The sequence below is a fragment of the Gopherus evgoodei genome, chromosome 16 (genome assembly GCF_007399415.2).
Source record: "Gopherus evgoodei ecotype Sinaloan lineage chromosome 16, rGopEvg1_v1.p, whole genome shotgun sequence".
Lineage (NCBI taxonomy): Eukaryota > Metazoa > Chordata > Testudines > Testudinidae > Gopherus > Gopherus evgoodei.
The window spans coordinates 16970404-16997151 of record NC_044337.1 but is presented as its reverse complement, the minus strand read 5'-3'; the positions used below and the strand labels follow the sequence as shown (position 1 = coordinate 16997151).

The window sequence follows — 26748 nt, the reverse complement described above, 5'->3', positions numbered from 1 at the left end:
ACTGGGGGGAAATGGAAGGCAGCTGGTGGTGCCCCAGGAATCCACAAGGTTCTTCCCATTCGAGCTGCTGGATGCGAGAGTGAGGGGACCCCTGGATCCGGAAAGGAAGGACTGGGAGGAGAAGGGGGAAGACCCCCTGGGGGATCTCTTCCCTGAGGTGGGAGCCAATCTCCCCATAAGGTGTTCCCCATTCACAGTCACTGGGAAAGCAGCCCAGAACCTGGAGAGAGAGAGAGGTCAAGGACCTGCTGGCTTTAGATGTGATCCAGCCATTTTACAGCCCATGGGCCTCACCCATGGGGCTGATCCCCTAGGGAAACAGGAAGATCTGGTTTTATGGGGGCTATCAGAAGCTTAAAGCCATCATAGTGTCCGATGCCCACCCCATGCCTAGGCCTGGGGAGATTCTAGACAAGCAGAGGGAGATGGAGAACTTGGCCCTGGCAGACACTGATAACATGTGCATCTTTAGCCAGACCTGGGAGGAACAGGTGTCCCAGGTGAAGAGGGGGCTGGGCTGCCTCAAGGAGGTGGGACTGACATTAAAAGCTGTTAAGTGCAAGGGGGGACGGCAGAGGTGTTGTGTCTGGGCCACAAAGTGGGAAGCGGCTGCCCAAGCCCAGAGCTGGCAAAGGCCAAGATGGGGGCTCTTAACCAAGGGAACCCGAATTGCAGCCCAGAGTGCTGGGAGAAGACCCCGTCCCAGTTTGAACCCCAGGGGTATTGGGGATAGCAAAAGAGTTCAAGCCGCATAAACCTTCCCACATGCGGCTTGCAAGTGCCATCAAGCACACCCGACCTAAGGGAGGGCGTGAGACTGGACTGTCCTGGTGTAACTCACACCGAGGAATGGGAGAGATGCTGGGGCATCCATAGGAACGTTGGTGGGTTCGAACTTCCCCAGGTCACTGGCTGAAGTGACCTCGCTCAGTTCGGTCTCGAAGGGGGGAGAGATGTGACGAACTGGGAAAGTTCTTAATGTTTTTTCTGAGTACTGTGTTGGTGCCTCAGTGTCCCCATGGCAGTTCTTAAGTATCTGGCAGAGCAAAGGGCCAGTGCGCCTAAATGCCTGACACTCTGTCTCCTAGCAACTGATGGCCTGGGCCCCTCCTCTGCAAAGGTGCCAGCTGAAGGTGTTGGAGACAAAGGGATCAGGTGACCTGGCCCGGGGAAAGGAGCTGAGGAGAGAGGAGGGGCTGGGAGGGGTGGTTAGTCTGGAGCTGGCTGAGGGCAGACGTGGGGGTCTGACTCACTGCCCCCCAGAATGGACCCGGCTGAGGGGTCCGGTTCTCTGTACCTACAAGCTCTGTTTTAGACCCTGTTCCTGTCATTGAATAAACCTCTGTTTTACTGGCTGGCTAAGAGTCACGTCTGACTGCAAAGTGGGGGTGCAGGACCCGGTGGCTTCCCCAGGACCCCACTGGGGTTGACTCGCTGTGGGAAGTGCACGGAGGGGCAGAGGATGCTGAATGCTCCAAGGAGAGACCCAGGAGGTGAAGCCGTGTGAGCTTCTTGCCCTGAACAAGTCTGCTCCAAGGGAGAGGAGGCTCCCCAAAGTCCTGACTGGCTTGGTGGGGAGCAGTTCCAGAGCATCGCCCGGTGACTCCGTTACAGGCCCCATCGGAGCCACGCTGCGCCCTTGTCCAGGGACGCTGCTGGATGCTCTGAGTCTCCAGGAGAGGGGCAGAAATGGGGTCGGGTGGGGCCGAGAGGGAGCCTCAGCCATTCTCGTGGGGGCCCCTGCAGAGCCCGGGGCCTAGGGCAAATTGCCCCACTTGCCCCCACCTCTAGGCGGCCCTGCACAGAACTATGTGGCTGGAGAAGTATCACAATGGAAACCAACTCCATTTGCTATTGGTAGAGCTCCTAATACCTCAAAAATCTTTGGTTGTAACTGAGAGAGAGGGAATTGAAGTGGCTTGAACAGAAATGTTGGAAGCATTTCTCCATCACAACAATGTCTATTCAATTTATTTCCCTGTAGTGGGTGTTCTAATTGAAAATGTGAAGATCAGTTAAGGAAGACAAAAACAAGACTTGTCAAATTCTGCTCCCATTTAAATCAATACAAGTTTTGTTGGTGAGCTCAGTAGAAAGACATATATAAAATACACACACCCCAACGTACAATTGAGTTTCTCGATACACTCAAGGTGTGTCTCTGTACATTCACTGGCAACCTGGAATGTGCGGTCAAACTAATAAATGGTTTACTGGGGAAAGTGGACAAAAGCAAGTGATTAAAGCAGGGTTTCTCAAACTTTGTACTGGTGACCCCTTTCACACAGCAAGTCTCTGAATGCGACCCCACCTTATCAATTAAAAACACTTTTTAAGTATTTAGCACCATTCTTAGTGCTGGAGGCAAAGCTGAGTTTGGGGTGGAGGCTGACGGCTCGTGACCCCACATGTAATAGCCTCACAACCCCCTGAAGGGTCCCAACCCCCAGTTTGAGAACTCCTGGACTAAAGTACTGTACAATAAACATGAGAGGCAGCAACATCTAGTAATCTGAGTATAGGCTTGGGAGCCAAACGCATCTACATTCACCTGAATGGCTGTTATAACTTACTTTTGGCCCAAAAAACCTCCCTAATTTAAATTTGTGTATATCCTTGTCAATAATTAAGTGTCTTACAAAACATTAAAATCTCTGCTACTACTGATCTATGATTAAGGCTGATCCAGCAGAAAATTGTATTGCCTTCAGACTGGTCCCCATGTAGGTTTCAATTAGTGCAGATTGCTGCTGGAGACTCCTGGCGCCACACTGGCCCATGTGTTTTGGACTATCCCAGGACACAGTTCATTTGGCTAGAATAGGTAGGAGGATTAATATGATAGTGGCTACATCTCTAAAAATTACCTCCCAGAACTGTGGTTTGGAAATGCTCTAACTCACAGGAAATTTGATTTTCTAGATCAATGATTGTAGCTAAACAGTTTATTGCTTAGATAGAAAAGCAAATTGCTTCTGGGGATAGAAGCTTGGCACAGTAATATGGGGACTTAGCAGTTAAAAAGAAGATAATGTTTTGGAGGAGAGGGACCTCAGACAAATCTGAAAAGATTTGGTCTAACTTTTTGAAACCTGTTATTAATTCCTAGTGAATGGAAATGTCATTCTTCTTTCCTTCCCCTGCCCCATTTCCTTCTCCTTTCTCTCTCTGCCCATTCCTTTACTTTTCTGTTTTCTGCCTTTCTCCCCTCCCATTCTCCCGATTTAGCAGTGGGGGGGAAACAGATATTTTTCAATAAAATATAAATTAAAACACTTCTTAATTCTATTCCTGGCTCTGACATTTTTCACTGTGCCTCAGTTTTCCCATCAACAAAACAGGAATAATAAGTCACTGTTTGTAAAGTGTTAGGTAGAAGTTTTATGGAGACAGTGAATGACAAAAAAAATCTGCTCATTTTTTTCTTGACAAGCAGAACTTTTTATAAATGAATTTCATACTGGTGGTGGAAGCTGCTGCCTTGGCAGCCTTGAAAACTGGACTCCTTTCTATTCACACAATAAGTACTTACAGAGGTGCCAGTAGTACAAACTTCTACCAGATTGCTTCACTTATGTGACTCAAACCCAGATTCATAGAGTCCATGCTGTGTAAACGTGATTCAGACTCAGTGGATCATTCAGTTCTTGGCCTCTGCCAGAGGAGGATTTACCACTAAACACAGGATGCCCTGGCACCGGGACCCCCAACAACAGGGGGCCCCAGGGCCTGGCACTCGGGCAGCTCAGCACCAGCAAGAATCACAGCCAATGGGAGCTGCGGGGGGCACGCAGAGCCACCTGCACCTCCCGCTCCCACACCAAACAGGAGCTGCCTCAGGTAAGTGCTCCACATCCCAACCCCCTGCCTGAGCCCTGAGCCCCCTCCCTCACCCAGACCCTGCACCCCCACCCCGCTCCTGCACCTTAACTCCAACCCAGATCCTGCACCGTCTCACCCAGACCCTGCACCCCAACCCCCAGCCTGCTCCTGCACCATAGCCCCCACCCAGACCCCCCGACCTGAATCCCTTCCCGCACCCTACCTCCCTCCCAGAACCCGCCCCCCCAGCCCTGAACCCCTTCCCGCCCCCTACCTCCCTCCCAGAACCCGCCCCCCAGCCCTGAACCCCTTCCCGCACCCTACCTCCCTCCCAGACCCCGCCCCCAGCCCCGAACCCCTTCCCGCCCCCTCCCTCCCTCCCTCCCAGACCCCGCACCCCCAGCCCCGAACCCCTTCCCGCCCCCTACCTCCCTCCCAGACCCCACCCCCAGCCCCGAACCCCTTCCCGCCCCCTACCTCCCTCCCAGACCCCGCCCCCAGCCCCGAACCTCTTCCCGCCCCCTACCTCCCTCCCAGACCCCGCACTCCCAGCCCTGAACCCCTTCCCGCCCCCTACCTCCCTCCCAGACCCCGCCCCCCAGCCCTGCACTCCCTCCCAGACCCTGCACCCCTTCCCGCCCCCCCAGCCCTGAACCCCTTCCCGCCCCCTACCTCCCTCCCAGACCCCGCCCCCCAGCCCCGAACCCCTTCCCGCCCCCTACCTCCCTCCCAGACCCCGCCCCCCAGCCCCGAACCCCTTCCCCCTTCCCGTCCGCTACCTCCCTCCCAGACCCCGCCCCCCCAGCCCCGAACCCCTTCCCCCTTCCCGCCCCCTACCTCCCTCCCAGACCCCGCCCCCGCATGTGTGAGTCCCAAGAGGAGAACAGAGAAAAAGAATGAAACAATGAAGCTGAGCTCAGGGCCCCACTAACTCTAAATCCACCACTGGCCTGTTGGTGCCGCACGTAACGCAGGTCCACTAGAGCTGAGACTAGCACCCCCTTTCCCAGGGGCCACTGAGCAACCAGCAAATGGCATCAGCTGGGCGGGGCAGCGCCTCGGTGCAGCAGGCCCCAGAGGGGCGACGCAGGCCGCAGCCCTGCGTTTCCATGGCAGCAGGTAAACGCTCGAGAACTCGTGCGGGAGTTTAAAGGTTCTCGCGAGCAGAGGGGCTCTCACACCCGGCGTTACCATGGAGACGAGGAGACGCTTGGCCTAGCCGGGAGCTGGGCGGCTATTCAGGTACTAGGGTGTTTGAGAGCTGAACCGCCCCCGCCCTGCTGTGGGAGGGGGTGCTGGGGAGAGTGACCCCCTACCTCTGCTGGGGGAACGTAGGGGGCGCCCCGCTCTGGGCCTGCCTGGAGCTTGGTAGAATTCCCTCCCCGTGGCCATCTCACAGCATCAGAACCTCGCTGCTTCTCCCTTCCCTGATCCACCAGCAGCGCTGGCGGCCTCCTCCCGTTTCTCAGCAGAGGGGCAAGAGCCCAGGGGGGAGGGGTCTTTCTAGGTGCTCTGGAGGGAAGAGCGTCCTCATGTGGCTTTATAGCACTCGGTCTCCATGAGGTTCACACCCTATCCCGGATGACACGTGCCGTCCTCTGAATCTCCTGACATCACTAAAAGGAAGGGACACCTGACGCAACGAACTCCCCAAGGGCGATGTGTTTTGATCGCTTGTTTAGGAAACCTGAAAATGATGTAACCCACAGTAGCGGCTGGGCCACCAGCGAGGCTCTGCTGTCCAGAACCTAGGTGATGGAAGAAACGCCGGAAATTCACAGCTGTGGTCTTCAGTAATAGTTTTTGGGATGGTCATCATCATTGTTTTTTGATGAAGAAGTGGGGTTTTTACCCATGAAAGCTTATGCCCAAATAAATCTGTTTGTCTTTAAGGTGCCACCGGACTCCTTGTTGTTATTGTTTTTTGAGTTTCTGTAGGTAGAAGCTTTTCATAACATTTCTCTTAAAGCTCTGATCTTGCAGATGACTCTGCCTGGCAGATCCTTGTACTTGTGTGGATCCCAATGATTTCAGTGAGACTGTAGGCACAGGGATCCACTCTCATGAAGTCACTTACAGGATCAGGGCCTATGTAAGGAACAATATTTCTCTTCAATGGGATAATGGCAACTCAATTTTTTTTAATTGACCGACTTCAAAATATGCCTGTTTCTTAGTGTGCTTTTCTGTAGTAACTCAGATCCCACCCCATCTAACATCCCATCGGGCATATTTACCAATTTGCTTGCCTGCTGGAATAGCCCTTGTGGGGTGTTGCAGAATAGCTAGGTGATAGGCAAGTCCCTACCCCACCCGGAGCAGTCCTGTCAAAGGCACAAAGTAAAGAAACCACCAATATTTTTCCATCTTTAAGTTATAATGATTGTAGTGTATATTTATAATGATATAAAGGTGCACATTTTTCAGATTGATGTCTAATTCTAAAGTTGATGGTGTCCTTTTAAAGATTTCATTCTCATGCCTCCTTCTCTCTGTGCCCCCTCCCCCAAGTTGGCGCAAGGAAATTGTTCTGCAAACAAACCAAGAACTGAGCACTTTGCAACATGGTGCTGGTGGGAGCAGTACGTGTTGTCCCCAGTGGGAAAGTCTACAGGCAGATCTTCGACGATGAGGTACAGAAACATCAGAGTCTAAGCCAAATTTATTGTTTTGTTCTTGCTGTTCTGAATTCAGTAGAGATGAATTTGGACCTTTTGGATATTTGGTTTGTTTTAGCAGAAAATAACTTTGATGTCATCAGGGTGCACTCCCCAACAAACCTTTTAAGGTCCTGCTATGTGTCTTTTGAATCTCACAATGTATTTGCCAAAGCCAAAATTTGCTGTGTTAATGACATGGCAATGATGGATAAATTCAGAGGCTTAGTTTGCCAGACTCAGAAGGATTTGGCTAGTGTCTACAGCTGGTTTAATTTTTTAATGGAAAATCAGCATAGCTTAGTGGTTGGAGCATGGGACTTGAAGTCAAGGTTAACTAATTTCTGTTCCTGACTCTGCCACTGACTTGCTGGGTGACCTTAAGCAAGTCATATAACCTTTCTATGCCTCTGTTTCCCCATCTGTTAAAAGGGGGATGTTCTTGCTCACTTTGTAAAGAACCTTGGAAGAAAGATGTTACATAAGTGGAAAGAATTGTTTATTACTTTATCTCCTATTCAGTCACTTTTACTCAGTGCAGCTTCTTTGATCTTCTCTGTTTTCAGTGGATTACTGAGAGTTTTAACACCTTGATTATGTTTCTATGAAGGTGCACTTAGTACGCTCTCTGGAGGAAGTGAGAAACAAGGCAGAGCAACATAAGTTTCCTATGAACAGTGGAAGGATTCCTGTGGTTAGGGACTTGGGAATGTGTGCTGGTAAAGGACTGTTATCTCATCGCCAGCAGAAATGGGTTGAGGGAATGCCCAATGATGACTTCACTGAAAATCCAGTGTTGTACAGGTATAGATTGGAAGTATACATTTATAATTATATATGGTTATGGGTGGGGTTAAACTTCTTTGAAACAAGTGGGTATCACAGCCAACCCTCATTATTGATAAATGTAAGAAACCGTTAAGCTCTTTTATGGAACTAGCTGAAACAATAGCAGCTTCCACCCAGAACACGTCACCACCCAAAGCAATGGCACATACAAGGCACATGTGGGTGGAGGGCTGTCATGACATATTGTTTGGTAGAAGTGTGTCTCTGTCTTAATGGACTGGGAGAGGCATAAGAAGGAGAGGAAAAGAAAAAGAAACAGCAGAGAAGCTGAGAGAGAAACAGCAGAAAGCCAAGGATGCAGGCTGAGCAAGCACTGGGAATGTGGCCCTGAGAAAGGCCTAGAGAGAGAACTTTTGGTCTAAATGCTAGCTGTAAAGGGGCTTGGAACTGTGAGCAAAGGAACAGTCACCTGCTGTGTTGAGGGAAACAGGACTTTGTACATTCTTTGTAAATAAACAGGATTGTATCAAAGAAAGACCTGACTCCAACATCAATTTCTCCTCCTAACCAAAACAACCACTAGAGCCCAAATTTTGGCCCTAGCTACTCAGGTCAAAAAGGGGCAGCGAGGTTTGAGCATTGGACTGGAAGCTAGGAACTCCCTGAATTTTAATTGTGGTTCTGGCAATAACTCCCTCTGTAGCAGTGGGCAAAATACTCAACCTCCATGTGACTCAGTTTTCCTAGCTGTAAAGAGGGGTAATGTTGGCCTATCTCACATGGATTTGCGAGAATTAATTAATCAATGTTTGTAGAGGGCTGCATGTTATGGTTTTCCTTTTTAAAAGGTATTATACTATTTTGTTTTAAATGGTCTAGAACTATGCACAGTTTTCATTAGTCTTACTTTAAATTGCATTTATTTTTAGAAAAGTGACTATGTAAAAAGGGTTCGTTGCTACATAGCTTAGCATTGTTTATGCCTTTAAGTCTGATGCACCTATTAACTACGAACAAAATTCTACTCCTGTTAAACCATTGGTGTAAATCATCTATGGAAGAATGAAAATAGTCTGTTCTGCTTCATGCATCCTGAACAAAGTGTCTGCTAAGTTCTAATTGCAGAACCTCTAATAACAGTCAAGATGTAGAGGGAGAGAAATCCTAGTCGGATTTGCAGATCCTAGGTGGACTTTGCAATGAGCAAAATAATCTTTGAACTTGTAAAGTAAGAATATTGTATCTGGAATATCACTGAAAGAGAACAAATATGCTGTTCAGGGTGTAACCGTAGCCTTGACCAGAAGTGGAAGTATAATTAAAATCCAAGTTATACAAAGCTGATACCTGCATGAACAGAACTGACACATTTTAACCCCCCCCCATGAAAGGTTTCTGTCTCCAATGCATTTGTAAAACATATGAGAGATGATCCTGCTGGCAAATACCTATTATTTGTGAGGAAAGTCAGATCTGGCCTAATTGAGAATTGGTCATCACTCTCATAGCAGACCATGAGAAGATGATAGTTTATAAGTGATGCAAACAGTCTATCCAACTACGGTTTTCCTTTTGTCTTGTTGCTGTAGAGTCCCCGTAGTATTAATTCTGAGAACAACCACATAGAGAAATACATTGTGCCCCACTGAATGGAAGAGTCAGAGGGCAGAAAAATGTTCTAGTTTCAAGTACTTTTGCTATAGTTAGTATGTATTTACATCTGGGATTTGTTGCTGTTATGCTATCATATTTTGGGTTATTTTCACCAAAAGAGCTATGATAATTAATTAATTTGTCCCACTTCATCTGGGAAAATGTAACATTCATTCTGTGAAACACTAGCCCCTCCAAATTCACTAAAGTTATGATGATGCTTATGGTCATTTAGATTTTTTACAAATGAATTTACAAATACAATTTGCAAATTGTGAAGCAATGCCTTTTGGAGATCCCTACTTTTTCTTTTATGGCATAGGTCAAGGCTTTCATCTCCGTTTCTATTTCAGGGAAATGACATTTCGAAAAGCTCAAGAAAGTGAAGATGTGATTGCAGCCCGGGAAGTCAGAGGCCTCAGTGACTTCATTAGTAAATTTTACTAACTTAATCTTATGTTATTTTTAATGATTCTTTAGGAATTTCTCACACGAAGGGGAGGGAATAATCACAAAAATGTTTATTGTAGTTTTGTACTTGTTTGATTACTCAGAATGTATAGATGTAAAGTTAAATTCAGCCCTAGCATAAGCAGGCACAAGTCCTTTGATGTCAGTGGAGTTTCACCTGTATATACCAGATGTGAATTTAATAGCTTGTGTGCTTTTGTTCATTGCAGAAACAGAGATTAATAACAAACATTAAAAATCAATATTTGGCTTTCAGAGAACCATTCTTTTCAGTACAGTATGTATTAAACTTTACCCTTGCAGACTTTCTGTGATATGAAAAGCATTTGAGCACTATTTTGTAAAAATGTAATGGGCAAATATTCATGTGAGAAATGGGAGCTCTGTGATAGTCTGTCGCCTATTAAAATACATATCTTTCCAATGTACACCAAGGACCTCTGCCCTTTCTCCACTGCAGATATTCTCCCAAGAATTATGTGATACTGCATTGATATTGGTTCAAGGTTCCCTCTGAGTTTTTCACTCAATAACTTGTTCATGTGTCAAAATTAAAGGCAAAGTTTTCTAGAGGCTGGAGCAGGGGAATAGGAGTCAATATTTTCTCAGTTCTGTTCTGTGTCTTTATTATTTGGCAAGTCACTTAACATCTCTTTGGCATAAATTTCCCCATCTGTGAAAATGGAGATAATATTCGCCTACCTTATAGAGGGAATGTGAGACTTAATAAATGTCTTCAAAGTGTTTTAGTATCGTAGGATAAAAAGTGCTGTATGATTGCAGAGTGCTATTATAATTTGTGCTCTTTTGTATTGTGTAAGGCTATGGATCTTTCCTGCTGCACAAAGCCCAGAGATCTTAGTGTTGATTTAGTAATGCGTTGGTGACTATATTAGACATTCTGCAGCAACACATCCAGTCTGCATCATCTTTATTTTCTTCTTTGGCAGTTCCTGAGAAGACAAACAGCAATATCATTGAACGCCTCTCAGAGCGCAGACGAGGCCGACATAATGAAGCAGTGGCAGTGCTAGAACAGGAGTTAGCCTGCATTGGGAGGGTGAGACTCTAGGTAGTCTGGAGTGTTATATAAGTGTCAAGGCCTAATACCCAATATCTGACTCATATACCTGCCTGTTTTAGGAAATGGAACCATTCATTTTGGAGTCTGGAGAGTTGCTTTTGACAAAGCTGTCAGAATCTGATAAAGCTATTGAACTTCTGTTCAAAAAGATTGAAAGTGACACTGATCTGGAAGCCTTTTCGTTCACAGTAAGGAAGTGTATTTGATTTAATCCAGTGCTCTAGCTCAAGCCCTTGTCTCTCCTTTTTTCTTTGCTTGCCACATGTGTATATATAATGTCTATTTCTACCTCCTTTTGCAGTCATATTTTTCATTGTTAGTTTTTCAGTGGGACTGACATTACATTTTTTCTTACAGAGTTTTGGGGAGTTATGGGATGCCATCTCCCAGGAGTCCTTGTATAGAAGGCAGCGGATTAAAGAGATGGATGAAACCTTAATAAAGCTTGAAGTGGCTCGAGCTGAGAAAGTGAGCTAAAGTTTGAATGGTTATTTATTAATTGCTGGATTAAGCATTTGTTCCTAACCCTGGCTAAGGAGCAGGAAGCAACTTGCTCCCTCTGGGTAGTGTTGTGCTACAGGCCCTGACTAGTAGTGGATTACTGCCTTCCTTTGCTGGATTATCCTATCATTCTCTTCCCACCTGCACAGGTGGGGAGAGAAGTGTACCATGTTCACAGCCTCTGCTTCCTCCCTCCCCAGTCCCGGCACCTGCAGCAGAGACATGAAGAGGCCATGTAGGTATATGTGAGGTGTCTGATTCTTCCTTCTGCCGCTGCTTAGTTGTTTTAGGGCAGTGGTTCTTAACCTGGGGTGCACACACCCCCTGGGGTTGCGAGATGCTCTTTCTGGGGGTGCGAGACATGCCAGATATTTTTAGAGGGTAAATCATCAAAATCACAAATTAAGCACAGGCATGTAAGTACAACTACTTTGTTTAATCAAACCTATACATTTATTAAATCTAAAAACGTTTGTAATTTTTCATGTAGTCTTAATTTTATTGCAAAATTAAAGTAAATATGTAATTCTATCTCTTTCATTCTATAGTTATGATATATCTAGGTTTAAAGAACTGACCTACTTCAATGATTTTTGATAAGGGGTGCGAGAACATATTTTGAGAACCAAAGGGGAGCAGGCTGCAGTAAAGATTAAGAACCGCTGTTTTAGTGTAAAGCCATGATCAGACCCTACAGTGTTTGTTAGTATGCAAATCAAACACCACCACTAGTAACTTCTGTGTACTATCTGATTAGCCATTGTAACTACCCGTGTTACATTTCCAGCCTTTTAAGCAATAGAAACCTCTTTAGAAGGAAGGGTTGCTCATCATTTATCGATTTGGATTTATAAAATGCTTCACGGTAGGCACATATGCAAACGGTTGCATACAAAAACACATGCTGGTATTACAGTGTGAACCAATGTCCACAACAGAATCTTCTCAACTCATCAGGACTGCTGTTTTTCTTTCACCCATGCTATATGTTTCTCAACTTATTCCTGAGGAACCTGGGAAAAGAAAGAAGCCTGGCTGTAATGAGTCATTCACTCAATAATTCTATACATGATAGAAACAAGAAAACAAATAAAATCATCCTTGGCACTTAAGTACCCATCTTCTGAAGTATGTTAGAGCTCCTGTCACATTGATAATGAACAGTTTTACTTCAAGCTTCAACATTTGGTTATCACTTAACCTATTGTTTGTTATAATATGATAATATACAACTCTGTGTTGCCAGTCTTTCATATGGACTGTATCAAAATATGAAATGCAGTACTATTCATAATAAAAAGTCATTGCATATATCAAGATCAGGCATATAGCTTGTTACATGAGCCATGAAACTGCTCTGTGCCTCAATTTTCCCATATGTAAAATGGAGATAATGATATTGCTCATCTTTTCAAAGCTCTTTTAAAAGATTCTATTGTATCTTTTACCGATGAAAAGTATGGTATAAGTATTTAGAGAGAAAACACTCGTCGGTTCATTTTTTAGGGTGCAAGCCAGGTATGTGGAAGATCTAGTTTCAGTTTCCTGCTTTGCAAAAGACTTCCTTTTCGCTCTTGAGCGAGTCACTTATTCTCTCTGGGCCCTAGGTCTGTCTGTAAAGTGGAGATACTAGTATTTCCCCATCTCACAGAGGGGTTGTGAGGATAAATACATTAAAGATTATGAGGTGCTCACATGCTATACTAATGGGACAAGTAAGTGCCTTGTTTTCTTATCTCTGTTTAAGGGTCTCCTCACAACACCTCTGTGGTGTAGGGGGAATAATATTCCTATTTTACAAATGGGTAAATTGAGGATCAGAGAGTTAGATGAGTTGTCCAGAGCCACACAGGAGGTTGTGACAAATAGAGCTCAGATTGTTTGTTTCCTTCCAGTCCTGTGCCTTAGCAACATGTATACAGCAGCAAGGGGCTTGTGTGCCCAGTGCTGTTGTTTAAATGGGGCCTGGCATTTAGCTGTAAATGTCTAACAGGAAGTTGGTCATGTTTGACTTGACTTGCAACCTGTCTGCAGTGATCTACAGCAGTGGCTCTTAACCTTTCCAGACTACTGTACCCCTTTCAGAAGTCTGATTTGTCTCACATATCCCCAAGTTTCACATCACTTAAAAACTACTTGCTTACAAAATCAGACATAAAAATACAAGAGTGGCAAAGCAGGCTATTACTAAAAAATTGCTGACTTTCTCATTTTTACCATATAATTATAAAATAAATCAATTGGAATATAATATTGTATTTCCATTTCAGTGTATAGTAGAGAGCAGAAAAAACAAGTCATTGTATGGGATTTTAGTTTGTACTGACTTCGCTAGTGCTTTTTATGTAGCCTGTTGTAAAACTAGGCAAATGTCTAGATGAGTTGATGTACCTCTCTCCCCGCCCTGGAGACCTCTGTGTACCCATAGGGGTACACATACCCCTGGTTGAGAACCATCGATCTAAAGGGTGACATATATTACGAAGCAGTTGATTTTCATAATAGTTACTAAAATATTTGATACAACCATGTTTTTATTAAAGGTATCACATTTTAGAAGAAAAATACAATAGTTTGTTTTATTTTAAGTCATAAATTGAGCTTTGAATCTGTGCTATGACTGGTATTTTAGTCAACTGATTTTTTTTTTTAAGGAAACAAAACATCTATGTCTTGTTTCAGATTCTTATCTTAAGAAATACTGACTTTTGGGGCTCTTTTTTTTTTCTCTTTCCTTTGGTTTCCCAGATAAAAGATTTACTGAGGAAATATACCAAGATTCTGAAGGATATTTCTTATTTCTCACCCTCTGATGTTCACAGGTTCATACATACTGAAGCAATGGTAATCTTTCATATTGATATATGCAGTCATTCATTTGTCTAAGAGGCTATAGAGAAAGTAGCAAGATGGAATATTCCTTGTGTACTGTAAGGAGTGATTAATTTTCTTCCTTTTTCACTCTGGAAGTGTTAGTCCCACTTCTACCTCTCTTTCAAACTTATCACACTTTCTTAACAATGAAAAGATACAAGAGCTAAATCGTCATTTCTCATAACTTTTTTCACCTGCAGTTCCCTCCATGCAGGTGCTGTCTTATCTCTCTGACATACATCAGTATTTTCCAGTACTCAACAAATCATTCCTTTCTGAAACCTATAGGTACATTTTCCATACCTTGTTACTGTCCATTAGGGAAAGAAAACCTCCTTCACTTTTAATATGTACAGTTCCCTCAAGCTAAGCACTGACAGCGATCTGATAAAAATCAGAGCATTTGCTCACTCATGTAATTCAATTGGGCATATTGTGTGAAGGCTTTTCTTTCAACATATTTTTATATTTATGGCATTTAACTTACTGGATCATACAACTGGGCCATTATGTCTAGTATCCTGCCTCTAAGGTTGTGCCTAAGATGGCAGTTTTCAAGAAATCTCCCACTGTTGCAGCTCCACAGCTATCGGGGATTTCCTGACTGTAGACAAGGTCTTCACTGTCTAATACTTTGTGCTTCAGAGGAAGTCTAAAACCCTCTCGAATTACATATGGCTATTATTGTGCTGTGTCTGAATCTGGGACTTCTTGATTTGTTCAGTGCTGTTGTTCAAACATATCAGTCATCCTAATTTAGGAGGAGTGTTCCGTATTGTACAAAATACTCCCCATTTTCCCACTGTTTCTCTAACAGTCTCTTCTAGTTCAGTGCATTGCACTGGATTAAAAAATAACTGTCAAATTTTTGTATGCTTTGTGCTGCCCTTTTCTCCTGTTTGTGTCTTCCGATGCACAGATGATAAACCAAGCCCTACTAGCCAATCAGAGGGCAATAGCCAAGTTGTTTGTTAATCTGATGGAGGCAGACCTGAAAAGGGAGCTGTCTCAATGGCTCAAGTGGCAAGAGAGGCTGAAGGACTGGAAAATCATGCAGAAGGACTATGTGGTTCGCAGTTTCAGGTCCGTAGTTGTGCAACAGATTATATTTTTAGTAGGATTAAAACTAAATGACAAGACCCCATTTGTGTTTCTGTTACAAAATAATCTTTGATTCTGTTCTTTTTGTAAAGCTAACAGTTGGCAATTATGTTGGCATTTATGCTCCTTTTTAGTGACTGGGGTTAAATCTATCTGGTTCAAAATAACTTTTAGATGTCAAGGTACAGATTGTCCCAAACATAGCTTTATTTAAATGGTTACTTGTGTCCTGCAGAGAATTTATGGCAAGGAAAGAGGTACAGGAACCCACAGCTGTAAAAAGAGACTTGGAGAACATGATAAAGGACCAGATTTCACTTAGTAGAAAGAGAATGGAGCTTCTGCAAGTACTTTGGTATGAAACAAGAGACAGAAAAAATGTTTCTTACTATAGTGAATAATGCACCTGATTTACCACTGTAAAATGGACCAACACCATACTAAATGAGCCCCCAAACTTCTTTCTATCTTTCACCAGTGAGGTGATGCTCATGGTTTTCAGTGGGCAGGTTGTGTTGAATGAAGGGGTCATTAAATGTTTCTTTATTAGCAACGTCAAGTAGCTGCAAGTAGTGATGTACAGGGATGATAAGAAGGAGGGAAATGGGGGACAATTGTACCAGGGGCTGGAGCTCAGGGGCCCCCAAAATGTCTGTAACATCTGTGTAAATAAAGTGAATAGAAGGGAGTGGGGACCTAGTGAATATGATATACCAGACCCCAAATTTCTCTGAAAAAGCCTGATGTAAAAACTCTAAAGAACAGAAATCAGTGGCTCTGAAAGTACAGTATAAATAGTGACAAGTCAGTATGAATGAGTAGGTGAAAATCCCATAACCCTAACTTGGCTTGACTGAAAAGTTTGAGTGCCTATCTTGGGAATGGTGTGAGTTTTTAGTATATATAATAAATAATCAGCAGAGGACACCATCCATTCTAAACCAGAAAAGTTGTGTGTATAACCTATTAAAATACTGTAATTTTAAAGTAATGATTCATTTTCATTTTAAAATTAATATAGCAACTAAACAGATAACAATTCGGCCGTTTTCCAGAAGGCAGCTTTTTTGCAGCATCTCTATGGTTTTGCCTTGCTGAAAATATATCTTCTAACAAACAAAATGTGGAAAAGCAATAGTGCTATTATACTGCTTCACAGTTTTAATCCATTGAGACGTGGAATGGATTATGTATGACATTGTGTCTCTTGCTTCCTATTTTGATAGTGATTTGTTGCCTCCGACACATTCAAAAGCAGAGATAAATGAATGGTACGAATCGCTTGTGGCTTTAAACAAATATATAGGTAAGCAAGGAATTCACGACAATGAATTGGGATTTAAGCAATCGTTTTATTTCTAAGGCCATGATTGAACTGTACTGTGTGTCTGTACATATGTATGCTGCCCTGATCTTGGTCTCTCAGGTTTTTTTTTCTCTTTAGATAATCTTTTTTTCTCATTCTAAAGTGATTCCTTCCTCTAAGTGTTGCAGTATGCCTTGTCTTTCTATATGTGTGTCTTCTAGACTATAAACTTTCCAGACAGGAACTGTTTGGATATGTGTAGCCTGTTTAGCAGCGCAAACAGTGTTAAAATGTAATAAAAACAACAGTTCACCATTTCTAAGCATAATGGCAAAAAAATTTGGGTAGAGGCAACCTAGTGGTGTTGGCTGGTGATGCCCATACATGAGAGTCAAGCATGCCACCAGGGTAGATTGAGGCTGGACACAATTGTTCAGTCATATTCACATGTGCTACAATGTGAAATGGTGAAGTCTTCACACTGGACTCTTATTTCCTTTCCTTCTTTTCTAAAGACACCCATAATGTGCAGCATATGATGATAATTCGCATCCAATATGAGAGAGTTTGCCAGGAATGTTTGGCCAATGTACAACTATGCAAGGTCAGTGTCATGAGAATGAAAGTTGCTGAATTTGGAGACCCAATGAAGGATTTTGGTAGCAGCAGATCATCCAGTATAAGGTCTGGTTTGACACCCAGTATTTCGGCATGACAACCCAAATTACTCACAAAGTTCTCTTTTATCCTGTTAATCAAAACTATGTTGTGTATTTTTCTTCACAATAGCGTGGCATTTGTACATCTCTACCCCAATATAACACGACCCAATATCACACTGGTTTGCATACAACGCGGTAAAGCAGTGCTCCGGTGGATCAGTGCGTCAGCTCCCAGCCGCGGTGCTCTGCTTCCCGCCACCGGTGTGGTTGGGGAAATGACGCCCCCTGTACACACATGAAGCAGGAAGCAGAGCACTGCAGCTGGGAGCTTGCGGCGTGGAGTGGGCTGGAGCCGGGCTGCTCCTCTTCTGCCGCTGCCAGTAAGTGTGGGACCTTTTTCCTAACTCCTCCTGCCCTCCAGCGACACGTCTGGGCTGGGGCTGGGCTGCAGCACTCCGCTTCCCGCCGCAGTTGAGTACGGGAGGCGTCCTTTCCCCAACCTCCCCACACTCACCAGCAGCAGCGGAAGCAGAGCAGCCCGGCCCCAGCCCGCTCCACTCTGCCAGCTCCCAGCTGCAGCGCTCCGGGTCCTGCTGCAGGGGAGTACCAGTGGCATCCTTTCCCCAACCTCCCCACACTCACTGGAGATTGAGTCAGGACCCCAGCATGGCCACAGTTTGCTCTGTGGCCTTGGGGAAATTATTTAACCTCTGTACCTCAATTTCTCCATATATAAAATGGGGATAATACTACTGACATGCTGCATAAAGTGGTTTTGAGGCTTAAATCCACGTTTGTAAAGGAATTTGAGAGTTTTGGATGACAAAGACTATGTGTAAATACAAAGCATTGATTATTTACAGTTTTCTAGTATTTACAATACAATCACAGGACTCAAATATTCTGAAAATATTACTGATTGTTATAAACAGTATGTCATCAAAGACGTAGTGCTCTTCCTGTGGGAGAGGTATACAACTCCTCACCTTGAACACCCACTGCCTATCCCCAGCTTTATTTTTCCTCCACTTAAGGTTTCTTCAGGAAAAGATACTGAAGTTGGATATTTGTTTCTAAAGCTACCAGTTCAAAAGAAAAGAATGCACGTTGAGGTTAAACAAACTCTGTTGAACCATGAACATGTTAACTGGGATGCCAGGTGTATTAGAGAGACAAGGTAGGTGAGGTAGTATCTTCTGTTGGACTACCTTGTGTTTGAGCTTACATAGAGCTTCTGTCCAGACCTGGAGAAGAGCACTGTGTAGCTCAGAAGCTTGTCTCTCTCACCAGCAGAAGTTGGTCCAGTACAAGATATTATGTCATCTACCTTGTCTTTCCAATATCCTGAGACCAGCACAGCTACAACAACACTGCATACCAGGTACATGTCAATAACGTAATATTCCTTTCCTTTAGAATAAACTGTTGAGTTTAAAAGTTTGCACAGAGAAAGAGGCTGAAAAGGTTGTGAATCCTGACTTCTTCAAGATGGTTGGAAGGCTGCAGAGTCGGTTTGAACAGGAGCTGGAGCAGATGGATGTATGTTTACTAATGCCATTTTTTTTATTACATCCTCAGAATAGTCAAATCTAACATCTATCTTGCAGTCTATGCTGGTTTAAAATTTCACATTTCATTTCATTATTCTACTGATGTGCTGTTAGAGAGTGTGCAATGAAATCATAGACCTCTTATTCTGAAAATAGAGATGCTTGAGGTGATTCAGTGAGAGTTCGTAGCTTTTGGTTTTATTTTTTCAATGACTTTATATGAAAACAACTGGCCTGTTGTGCTCAAGTTTCTAGATGGCTAAATAATTCAGGGTTCATGCAGAGCTTAACTTTGCGGTTGCTACTCTTGTGAGGGTTGGGTGGTCTTTTAGCTGAAGTACTAGCTGGGAATTGGACAATCTAGTTTTTATTCCTGACTCTGTCACTGACTTGTTACGTGACCTTTTGAGATCATAAGTTGGAACATGCTTGCCTCTTCTATTTGTTTACACTAGCTATTGTTTTTAACCTGTATTAATTCTGCGCTAATTCATATGGGAAAAGAGGTGAATTTCCTTTGCTATCCACCAACGACAGATGATGTGAATATTTTTTTGTTTGGTAAATGATCTGAGCTTTAACCTTATGCATATGTTTTATTTTGATGTATTTACACGTGAATATTGGATGTTAGACAGCTATTTTTCCATCCATTGTCTTGGACTAATAAAGCATTATAGTGTGTATATAATGATATCAGTTATAAATATCATAATCTGAAAAGTGATGTGCAAGGCACATCCACTTTCGCACTTTGTTTTAGATTTTATCAGTGGTGAGAAAAATGTTCACTGGATTTACAGGACTGGAAAGGAAAAAAGAGTAGTTCAAATTCAAAGGCTGTGCAGTTGTTCTTTCACACTCTAGGTTCTAAATATCTTTCCAGGTTCTCATGCCTTGCTCTTTGTCATGGTATCTAAGGGCTTCCAATTTCTGAAAAGTAGGTATTGGACCACTACCTACTCACCCCCATCCAAACATCATTGTGGTGCTATCTTCTAATCGTCTGATATGTCATTGAAAGTGATGTTGCTGGAAATTATATTGTTGATGGTATTGTAATTCCCACTAGCACAGTTGCAAGAACAGAAAGGATGGTAGTGACATGAAAAAAGATGGTGTTCTCTGATTCTTGATATACCTTCTGCTTTATCAGGTAACTGTAGGATTCCTCTAGGCAATCTTGGCAAGTCAGCTATCCCCCTACTACTCATGAATCTCTACTCCCAGATAATAGTCTAATAATAATTTAATAATAATTTGTTCTATCCATTTGATTGTTTTAGAGAGACTTTGAGGATCTGGCTAAACACATTGAACAGGATTGCAAAGACTTGTACAAATATTTCCAACAAGCTATTGTCCTCTGGGATGAACATCAGCTCAAACTGTCCCAGCAGGAAAATGAACTTCAGGTGAAACTGAATGAGTGCCGGCGGAAACATGAAAACCTAAATCAGGTACAATCAAAAGTCTAAAACACTGTGGTGTGAAGAAAGCACTTCTTCACAAAAAGATGTTTTTGGCATTCAAAGAATCCTTTATAGCAAGTACAACTTAAAGTGGGAGTGTTTCTAATGGTTTCTGTGTTTGGAACATGGCTGCATACTGCTAAGTGTATTAGTCTAATATCTGATACATCCTCTGAGGAGGACTATATCTTATTCTTGGCAGGGGAATGATCTCATTTATCTAAATTGGTATTTTCCAGCTCTAGCAACTATAAGTTTTATCATTACTCATATACAGTTGCGTGCATATTCACAAGGAAAATCCTATGCAGTTATAGTACCATGCATGTATATTGAGTTATCACATCATATTTGTGCTCTGTGGCTTGATAAAAGGATATTTTGAAGGCATTGTTCAGAATCTTTAAATGATTTTCATACCTGCCAACTTTTGGAAAGAAAGCAGCATGGCCTCCCCTCCCTGTGTAAGATCAATTTGCCTCTTCTGGAATGTCTTGTGCAGTCTCCCAGATCTCCCTGTGCCTTTGGCAGGGGAAGCAGTAAGTGTCAGTGATGACTGAATTATTGGATATAGAAGCCTAGTCTGGATGTCTGTTGTTCATCAGTCACAATCTCACTTGATAGAGCCCCAAAGAAGTGGATGAAGTAGTGCTGCTTGATAATGAATTTACCAGGCCAAACATCCCAGATGGGAGCGGAGACAGAGGTGTTCTCACATGTTATCTAGCTATTTACAATAAGTTCTTGAAAGCTTGAAACTGCAATTCTCTTACCTTCTATATATACTTTCTCTCCATTATTCTCTTTCTTACAAACATGGGCAAATACACACAGTTGCTATGATCACTGATCCTTTTTTAAAGCGCATTGATGCCTCTGATTTGGGGGGGAAAACCTACTGTCTGTAAATAGACATAAGGAATTGGAGACAAGATAGATCAAATTTTGAGCCTATTAACCTTAATTATGCCCCTTTAAAGTACTATCTAATACAGACATGTGCATGAAACTAATTTCTTGACTCCTAAATAGATATGAAACATTTGGGCTTCTTACAGCTTTATGCTTACTGTTTGTTTTTCATATGGGCCTAGATAAGGGAAGCTAATCTGGATATAATTTTGGACAAACTGAGAACACAAAGCTCTGAGCGAAAACTGAAGAATCTTTTAGGAAAGGCCTTTGCTTCTCTGGATGTCATTAGGGCTGGGTATGTATTCTGGATTGTAGAAAATGGGACAAACTTTCTGAGTGAAGGATGTCCAAAGCTTGATAAGACCATTCCAATCACATTTGTGTTGCATTTTGAATGCATTTGTAGAAAAGCCAAAATTGCATTAGCTACTTCACCTTCAGGAAGACTAATGTCAAATAATATACTCTCCTGTTTTATTGCGTTTGCTCAGAGTGGGCAAAAAACTGTTGATGCAAAACTCCACTTTTTTAAAGAGTTGGGGGAAACAAACAAATAAATATGTGATTTTTTTTTTAATTCTTTCATTTGAATTTCTTGGGTTGACATTAGGGTTCTGTATTGTGCTAAGTCCAGGATATGCTAGCATAATAAATGAATGATTTAATCACAAGAACATTGCAGTAGCCCTGGAAATTAAAGATCTTGGATAATGGGACTACATAGGTCAGGAAATTGATTTATGCCAATAACTTCACTTCTAGTTTACGTATTAGATGCAGATGTATATTATGTTCACATTTAATTTTTATTACATTGTGTAATGAATTCTCATAGACTTTAAGGTCAGAAGGGGCCGTTATGATCATCTCTTAAATAGCAGCCTGGTATTTGACAGGTATGAGGCCTTTCACCAAGACCTAATGAAGATAGTAGCGTCCTACCCAGAAGCTATACTGAAGGAACTGATTTCTTATAGTTCATCCATTGGCCAGTATTTTGGCGTGAAGGAAGTCTATAAACAGGTATAAAGAAAACAAACTTCTTATGATTTGAAATCTGGCTGATGCATTGTTGTTTCACTGTTGGGGATCTTGCATTCAAATCCAAATCAATCGAAGATTAGAGCAAATGAAAGAGTTATGGCCACCAGAGGACTGAGGTTCATTGGCAGAGCTGAGTGAGGGAGACTTTTTGCATCATCTGCCCAAACTATGCCTACCTCTCTCCTAGTCCCAAATCTGTCATTTTCATGCCTATGTTTCAATAACTTCACCTACATTTTAAAACAGAAAAATTAGAACTAAAAGATCGTCCAAATCTGGATTACATTTTAAAAATGAGTTCCTTTTAATGGTACATTATTACTTTGAACTTTCCAGTGCTGATGGAGTACATTAATTTTGGAAAGTGAAGTGAACTTGATGTTATTCTAAACAAGTAACTTGCACCTTTTTGTTTCTTTTTCTTCTCAATCTTACCTGGGGAGGTGGGCTCTGCATTTGAAGAGCAAGGTAATGTCTCAAGAGTGCAAGTCTTATTTTTTTCAATCTGTGCTTCTTTGGAATATGATTGATGACATTTCTGTCTTATTTTAATTGGGAAGTATTTGTTGAAGACTCAGAAGTTCAAAATATGGCAGAGACGACAGGAGATAGCCTTCTACAAGAATCTGAAGAAACAGAGCAACAGTCTGAGAGCTTTCCACAAGGAAGTACAGAAGCGGAGCAGCAGACTGAGAGCCTCACAAACAAAACTGAAGAAACAAATACAGTCGAGAATGAGGAGAGCAGTGTACAAGAAACTGAGGAAGCAGAGAAACCAGGGGATGGGGAGAGCACAGCTCCAGAAAGTGAAGAAACTGAACACTTAGAGGACAGTGCAGAAAGTGAAGCAAATAGGTTTGAGAATGGAGACAGTCCTGCCCAAGCGTATGAAGAAATGGATTATTTGAAAGATATTCTTCCTGAGTCTGAGGTAGGTCTAATTTCTTCATAAAGGTAAATCATATTCAGTACAAATGCAAATCTTTTTGATGTTTATACAGGCAAAACACATATGGGTCTTTACTGCATTAGTTTAGTGATGTTCTGTAATATATGCCATTAGGTATTTAGAGCAGCTGTAGGTTCTGTATGTGAGATGGTGAAGCCCATAAATCAGTGCATGACCTTTCCCTCATGCACTTTTCCTGTCCATTTTCCAAGAAACAGCCGAAAAGAGACTTTTCCGACATGGGTCTGTTTCCTGCCTTCATTTAGTATTGTCAGCCCAAGATGATGAGATAACACTATCTCTATATCTCAGTATTTTCTTTTCAGATCTCTACTTAGTGGAGAACCTAAATGGTCATTGCCTCAATGTAACAGAGCCTTTTATGTGAGTGGGGTGCCTCTGAATAGTTGGCAGTCGGTGGCAAGACATTACATGAAAGTTAATTAATTAGTGTAGTACTAGTCCCTCATCCTATGTCTGGCCTTGCCATGTATGTGTTCTGCACATTTCAGCAGCAAAATCCTGAACTGGAATTCTTCTGATCCCTTGGCATTAATGATCCTATTAGCTCAACCCAACTGGGAACCAGTAAGCATTTTGCAAAGGTTGTCTCAGCTGAAAATCACTCTTTGCTTTGTGTATTTTGCAGCTGACAGAAAGAAAAACTGGTTCCTAATTGTAATATTGCTTTGGGAACATAGGGTTAGCTGAGGAAACTCCTTCTAAGAAGTTACAAAAGAGCATTTCAACCAAAAAACTACAAAGGCGATTACAAAATCTATAGTGAAACTAGACAGCCTTTCAGCTCATATATCTGAGCATTTGCAGCTCGTATTTCAAAGGGATTGAAATAATAATAATAAAACTCTGCAAAGAAGCTATATCTGTGTCCAGAGCATCTTAATAAGGTACTTTAAAAAAAAATCCAAACAATGCCAACATTTTGCTGCTATGCTGTAACATTTCATTTGTATTGTTCCTGGAGACACTGACAGAAGTACTGGTGACCCGAAGCTAGTGACCACCCTGAAGTACTAGGATATTCTTCATTTCTCTGTAGATGGAAGGAAATGGAATGACCCCCTTCTACTTTTTGCCTAGCACAAACACTGGTAGGCTAACAGGAAAATATCAGCATGCTGAGATGCACAAACTTGCTTGCTCATTATAACTTTGTTTTCCAAACTAGGAATCAGAACATGGCTCATGGTTCTTGAAATCCATAAGTTCTCAACATTAACCTGTGTATGGCTCATGTTAATAGGTCTTTAAAAACTTATCAGTAGCAAAGATAACAAATTATGATTTCCTAGGTTCTGTTCCATGATTCTGGTGAGGCTGAAAGCTGTGAAGTAATAGCAGAGGTCTTCACCACCTCTAGTGGGAACACTTACTCAGTCCTTGGACGTAAGGAAACAGGCAAGACCAAGACCCCTGAGATTTATTATGCTGAATTTGCAGAAAAAACACTTCCTGTGTACCTGGAGAATGTGCTTGTACCAGACAGCTTGTTTACAGAGCTTAAGAAACGGTTAGTTGAGTGTAGTTTGTCCTTTTTTCTTTCTCCTAAGTAATTGGCAAACCTCAGAAGATTTGGAGGTAAAGTTTGAATGAGCATCCAAAAGTTATCTATATGCTACCCCCTTTTATGACCTTCCCAAAAGAGTAAGAAGAAACATTTTATATTGCATTCCATCAAACATTTAAGTCTCGCTGCACATCTGTGAGGAAGATGTTATGCTTATTTTAAAGACTGAGACACAGAAAGGTTACTGCCTTGTCCAGTCACACAACAAAGCATCGGCAGAGCCATGAACTCAAAGCATCTAGCTTCCAGTTCCTTGCTCAAAGTTCTGAATCCCATCCCTCCAAGTCCCTTTTCTTACCCTTCATTTTGACAGAGCACCAACTCTTCTGCATTTTAGCAGTTGCATTTCTATTGAAAGCAGTGGATTAACTGTATCAGAGAAATCCATGGCAGGATGATACAACTGAGATGCTGTAAAGAGAATAACAGGTTGGGCAGGCTAACATTATTTATGTTTGATTGAAACAGTAGCATCACTGTTGTGCGATTGGTGAGAAACCTTACCTCAGTGGAGTCAGACTCCTCAGAGCTTGTTTTTTTTTTTTCACTGAGATCTTTGAAGAGTTTTTCTGCAAAATGAAATCCTTTGTCTCTCTCTCCCAAAGCAACGTGTTTGCTTTTCAATCATAGGATCCGCCTCTGCTTTTTTGAGCACCTGGAGAAGTGGTTTGTCCAATCCTTGTCCAACTCCTGGATCATTGTAACTGCCAAGAAAGAGGAGCTGGATTCAGAACTGCAACTGCGTCTTCACATGCATCAGCCAAGGCGCGAGCGCATAGAGAAGGATATCCATAATGTCAGGGCTGGTACATATATTCACTGTGGGCATCACATCTCTCTTTTTTTTAGAGCTCTCCAGGTGTGAGTCATAACCTGGCACAGCAGTGGCTAGTGTTAATTGATTCAATATTAGGGAATAATGTGGGTTCAAGGGGCCTTTTCTTGCTCCTACCCTAAACTTGCTAGTTTCTTACATGTTGTGGGGGGTGTTTTACTTTCCTTTTTCATAGCTCACATTTGTTTCCTCCTGGTTCACACTAAGAAGAGATTCATCAATGGTCCTCTGAGCTGATTGTTAACGATGCAGAGCATCCACAGGGCCCACTGAAGTCAATAGGAGCAGTGGATGCTCAGTACCTTTGAAATTCAGCTAATAAGGTTTTGTCATGGCAGACAAAAGAAGAAGGGGGGATTTTAGAATAGTTTTAGAGAAAGAAGTGACAAAGCTTAAGAGGCTGGATATAGGAGAAGGATTGAGGTGTTGAAGATATCACTGAAGTTTAGAGCGAGCTGGAAATTGAAATTTCTATCCTGTGGAAAATTTTAAAGCATAGGAAAAAATTACATTTCAATTTGGGATCAAAAATAAAACCTGTAAGTTTTTCACAGGACAGACATTCCAAAAAATTTCATTTTAGGTCAGCTTCCTGTCTGGCTACCTGGAAGGCCCTTGTCAATGTCTCTTTCCCTCGTGTATCCAGCACTCCAGCTCTCTGCCTCCTTGTCTTTCAGTCTCCCTGCTTCCCCACGAGCTTGGCTGCAGCTCCCCTTCAGGCAGAGAGCTGGGAAGCTATCAGTTTGATTTTCCTAATGGAAATTTTTTTTTTCAAAATTTGAAATTTTCCCACAGAAAAATGTAGCTTTGCAAGAGGAGCAATATCCACTGTACAATCATTCAGACAAGAAATTTCCTAACCAGCTGAGGTTGCAAGTCTGGGTGATGGGAAGGATAGTGGAGATGTCAGCAGTGACTGAGAAGGGAGGGAGAGGAGAGAGCGTGGGAGCAAAGGGGAGAAATTCACATTTAACATAAAAATAATGCAGAGTACTTGTGGCATCTTAGAGACTAACAAATTTGCATCTGATGAAGTGGGTTATAGCCCACGAAAGCTTATTTTTTATTTTTTTTAGTCTCTAATGCAGGGGTCGGCAACCTATGGCACATGTGCCAAAGGCAGCACACAAGCTGATTTACTGTGGCACATTGCTGCTGGCCTAGGGTCCCTGCTGCCGGCTCTGCTCAGCCCACTGCCAGCCTGGGCCGGCGGACAGAATCCCAGACCGACAGTGGGCTGAGCGACTCAGCCCGCTGCCAGCCCTGGGGTCCCAACCGCCAGTCTGCTCAGCCCACTGTCAGTCTGGGGTTCCATCCTCCAGCCCTTGTAAATGTAAAATGTATTAGTGGCATGCAGAAACTTAAATTACTGTGAATAAATGAAGACTTGGCACACCACTTCTGAAGGTTGCCGACCCCTGCTCTAATGTGCCACGAGTACTCCTTGTTGTTTTTGCTTATACAGACTAACAAGA

At 42.7% G+C, this 26748-nt stretch overlaps 1 protein-coding gene across 5 annotated transcripts in view; it reads left to right on the top strand.

Annotated features, from left to right (window-relative positions):
* Window positions 1-5000: 5000 nt before the first annotated feature.
* Window positions 5001-26748, top strand: part of CCDC180 (coiled-coil domain containing 180) — a 51255-nt gene continuing 29507 nt past the window's right edge. For 4 of the 5 annotated variants that reach the window (XR_003996744.1, XR_003996745.1, XM_030535403.1 and 1 more), the window contains exons 1-20: window positions 5001-5064; window positions 6334-6455; window positions 7090-7283; window positions 9275-9354; window positions 10343-10452; window positions 10536-10664; window positions 10834-10944; window positions 13726-13821; window positions 14771-14934; window positions 15188-15307; window positions 16179-16258; window positions 16774-16862; window positions 18337-18459; window positions 19757-19930; window positions 21037-21152; window positions 21754-21880; window positions 22345-22369; window positions 22462-22832; window positions 24164-24381; window positions 25069-25259. Coding sequence is in view for 2 of the 5 variants with exons in the window: in XM_030535403.1 (XP_030391263.1) it covers window positions 6387-6455; window positions 7090-7283; window positions 9275-9354; window positions 10343-10452; window positions 10536-10664; window positions 10834-10944; window positions 13726-13821; window positions 14771-14934; window positions 15188-15307; window positions 16179-16258; window positions 16774-16862; window positions 18337-18459; window positions 19757-19930; window positions 21037-21152; window positions 21754-21880; window positions 22345-22369; window positions 22462-22832; window positions 24164-24381; window positions 25069-25259 (2587 nt within the window). In the remaining 3 variants the exon portion in view is untranslated. The remainder of the gene's footprint in view (window positions 5065-6333; window positions 6456-7089; window positions 7284-9274; window positions 9355-10342; window positions 10453-10535; window positions 10665-10833; window positions 10945-13725; window positions 13822-14770; window positions 14935-15187; window positions 15308-16178; window positions 16259-16773; window positions 16863-18336; window positions 18460-19756; window positions 19931-21036; window positions 21153-21753; window positions 21881-22344; window positions 22370-22461; window positions 22833-24163; window positions 24382-25068; window positions 25260-26748) is intronic. The other variant, XR_003996746.1, reaches the window with a different exon arrangement.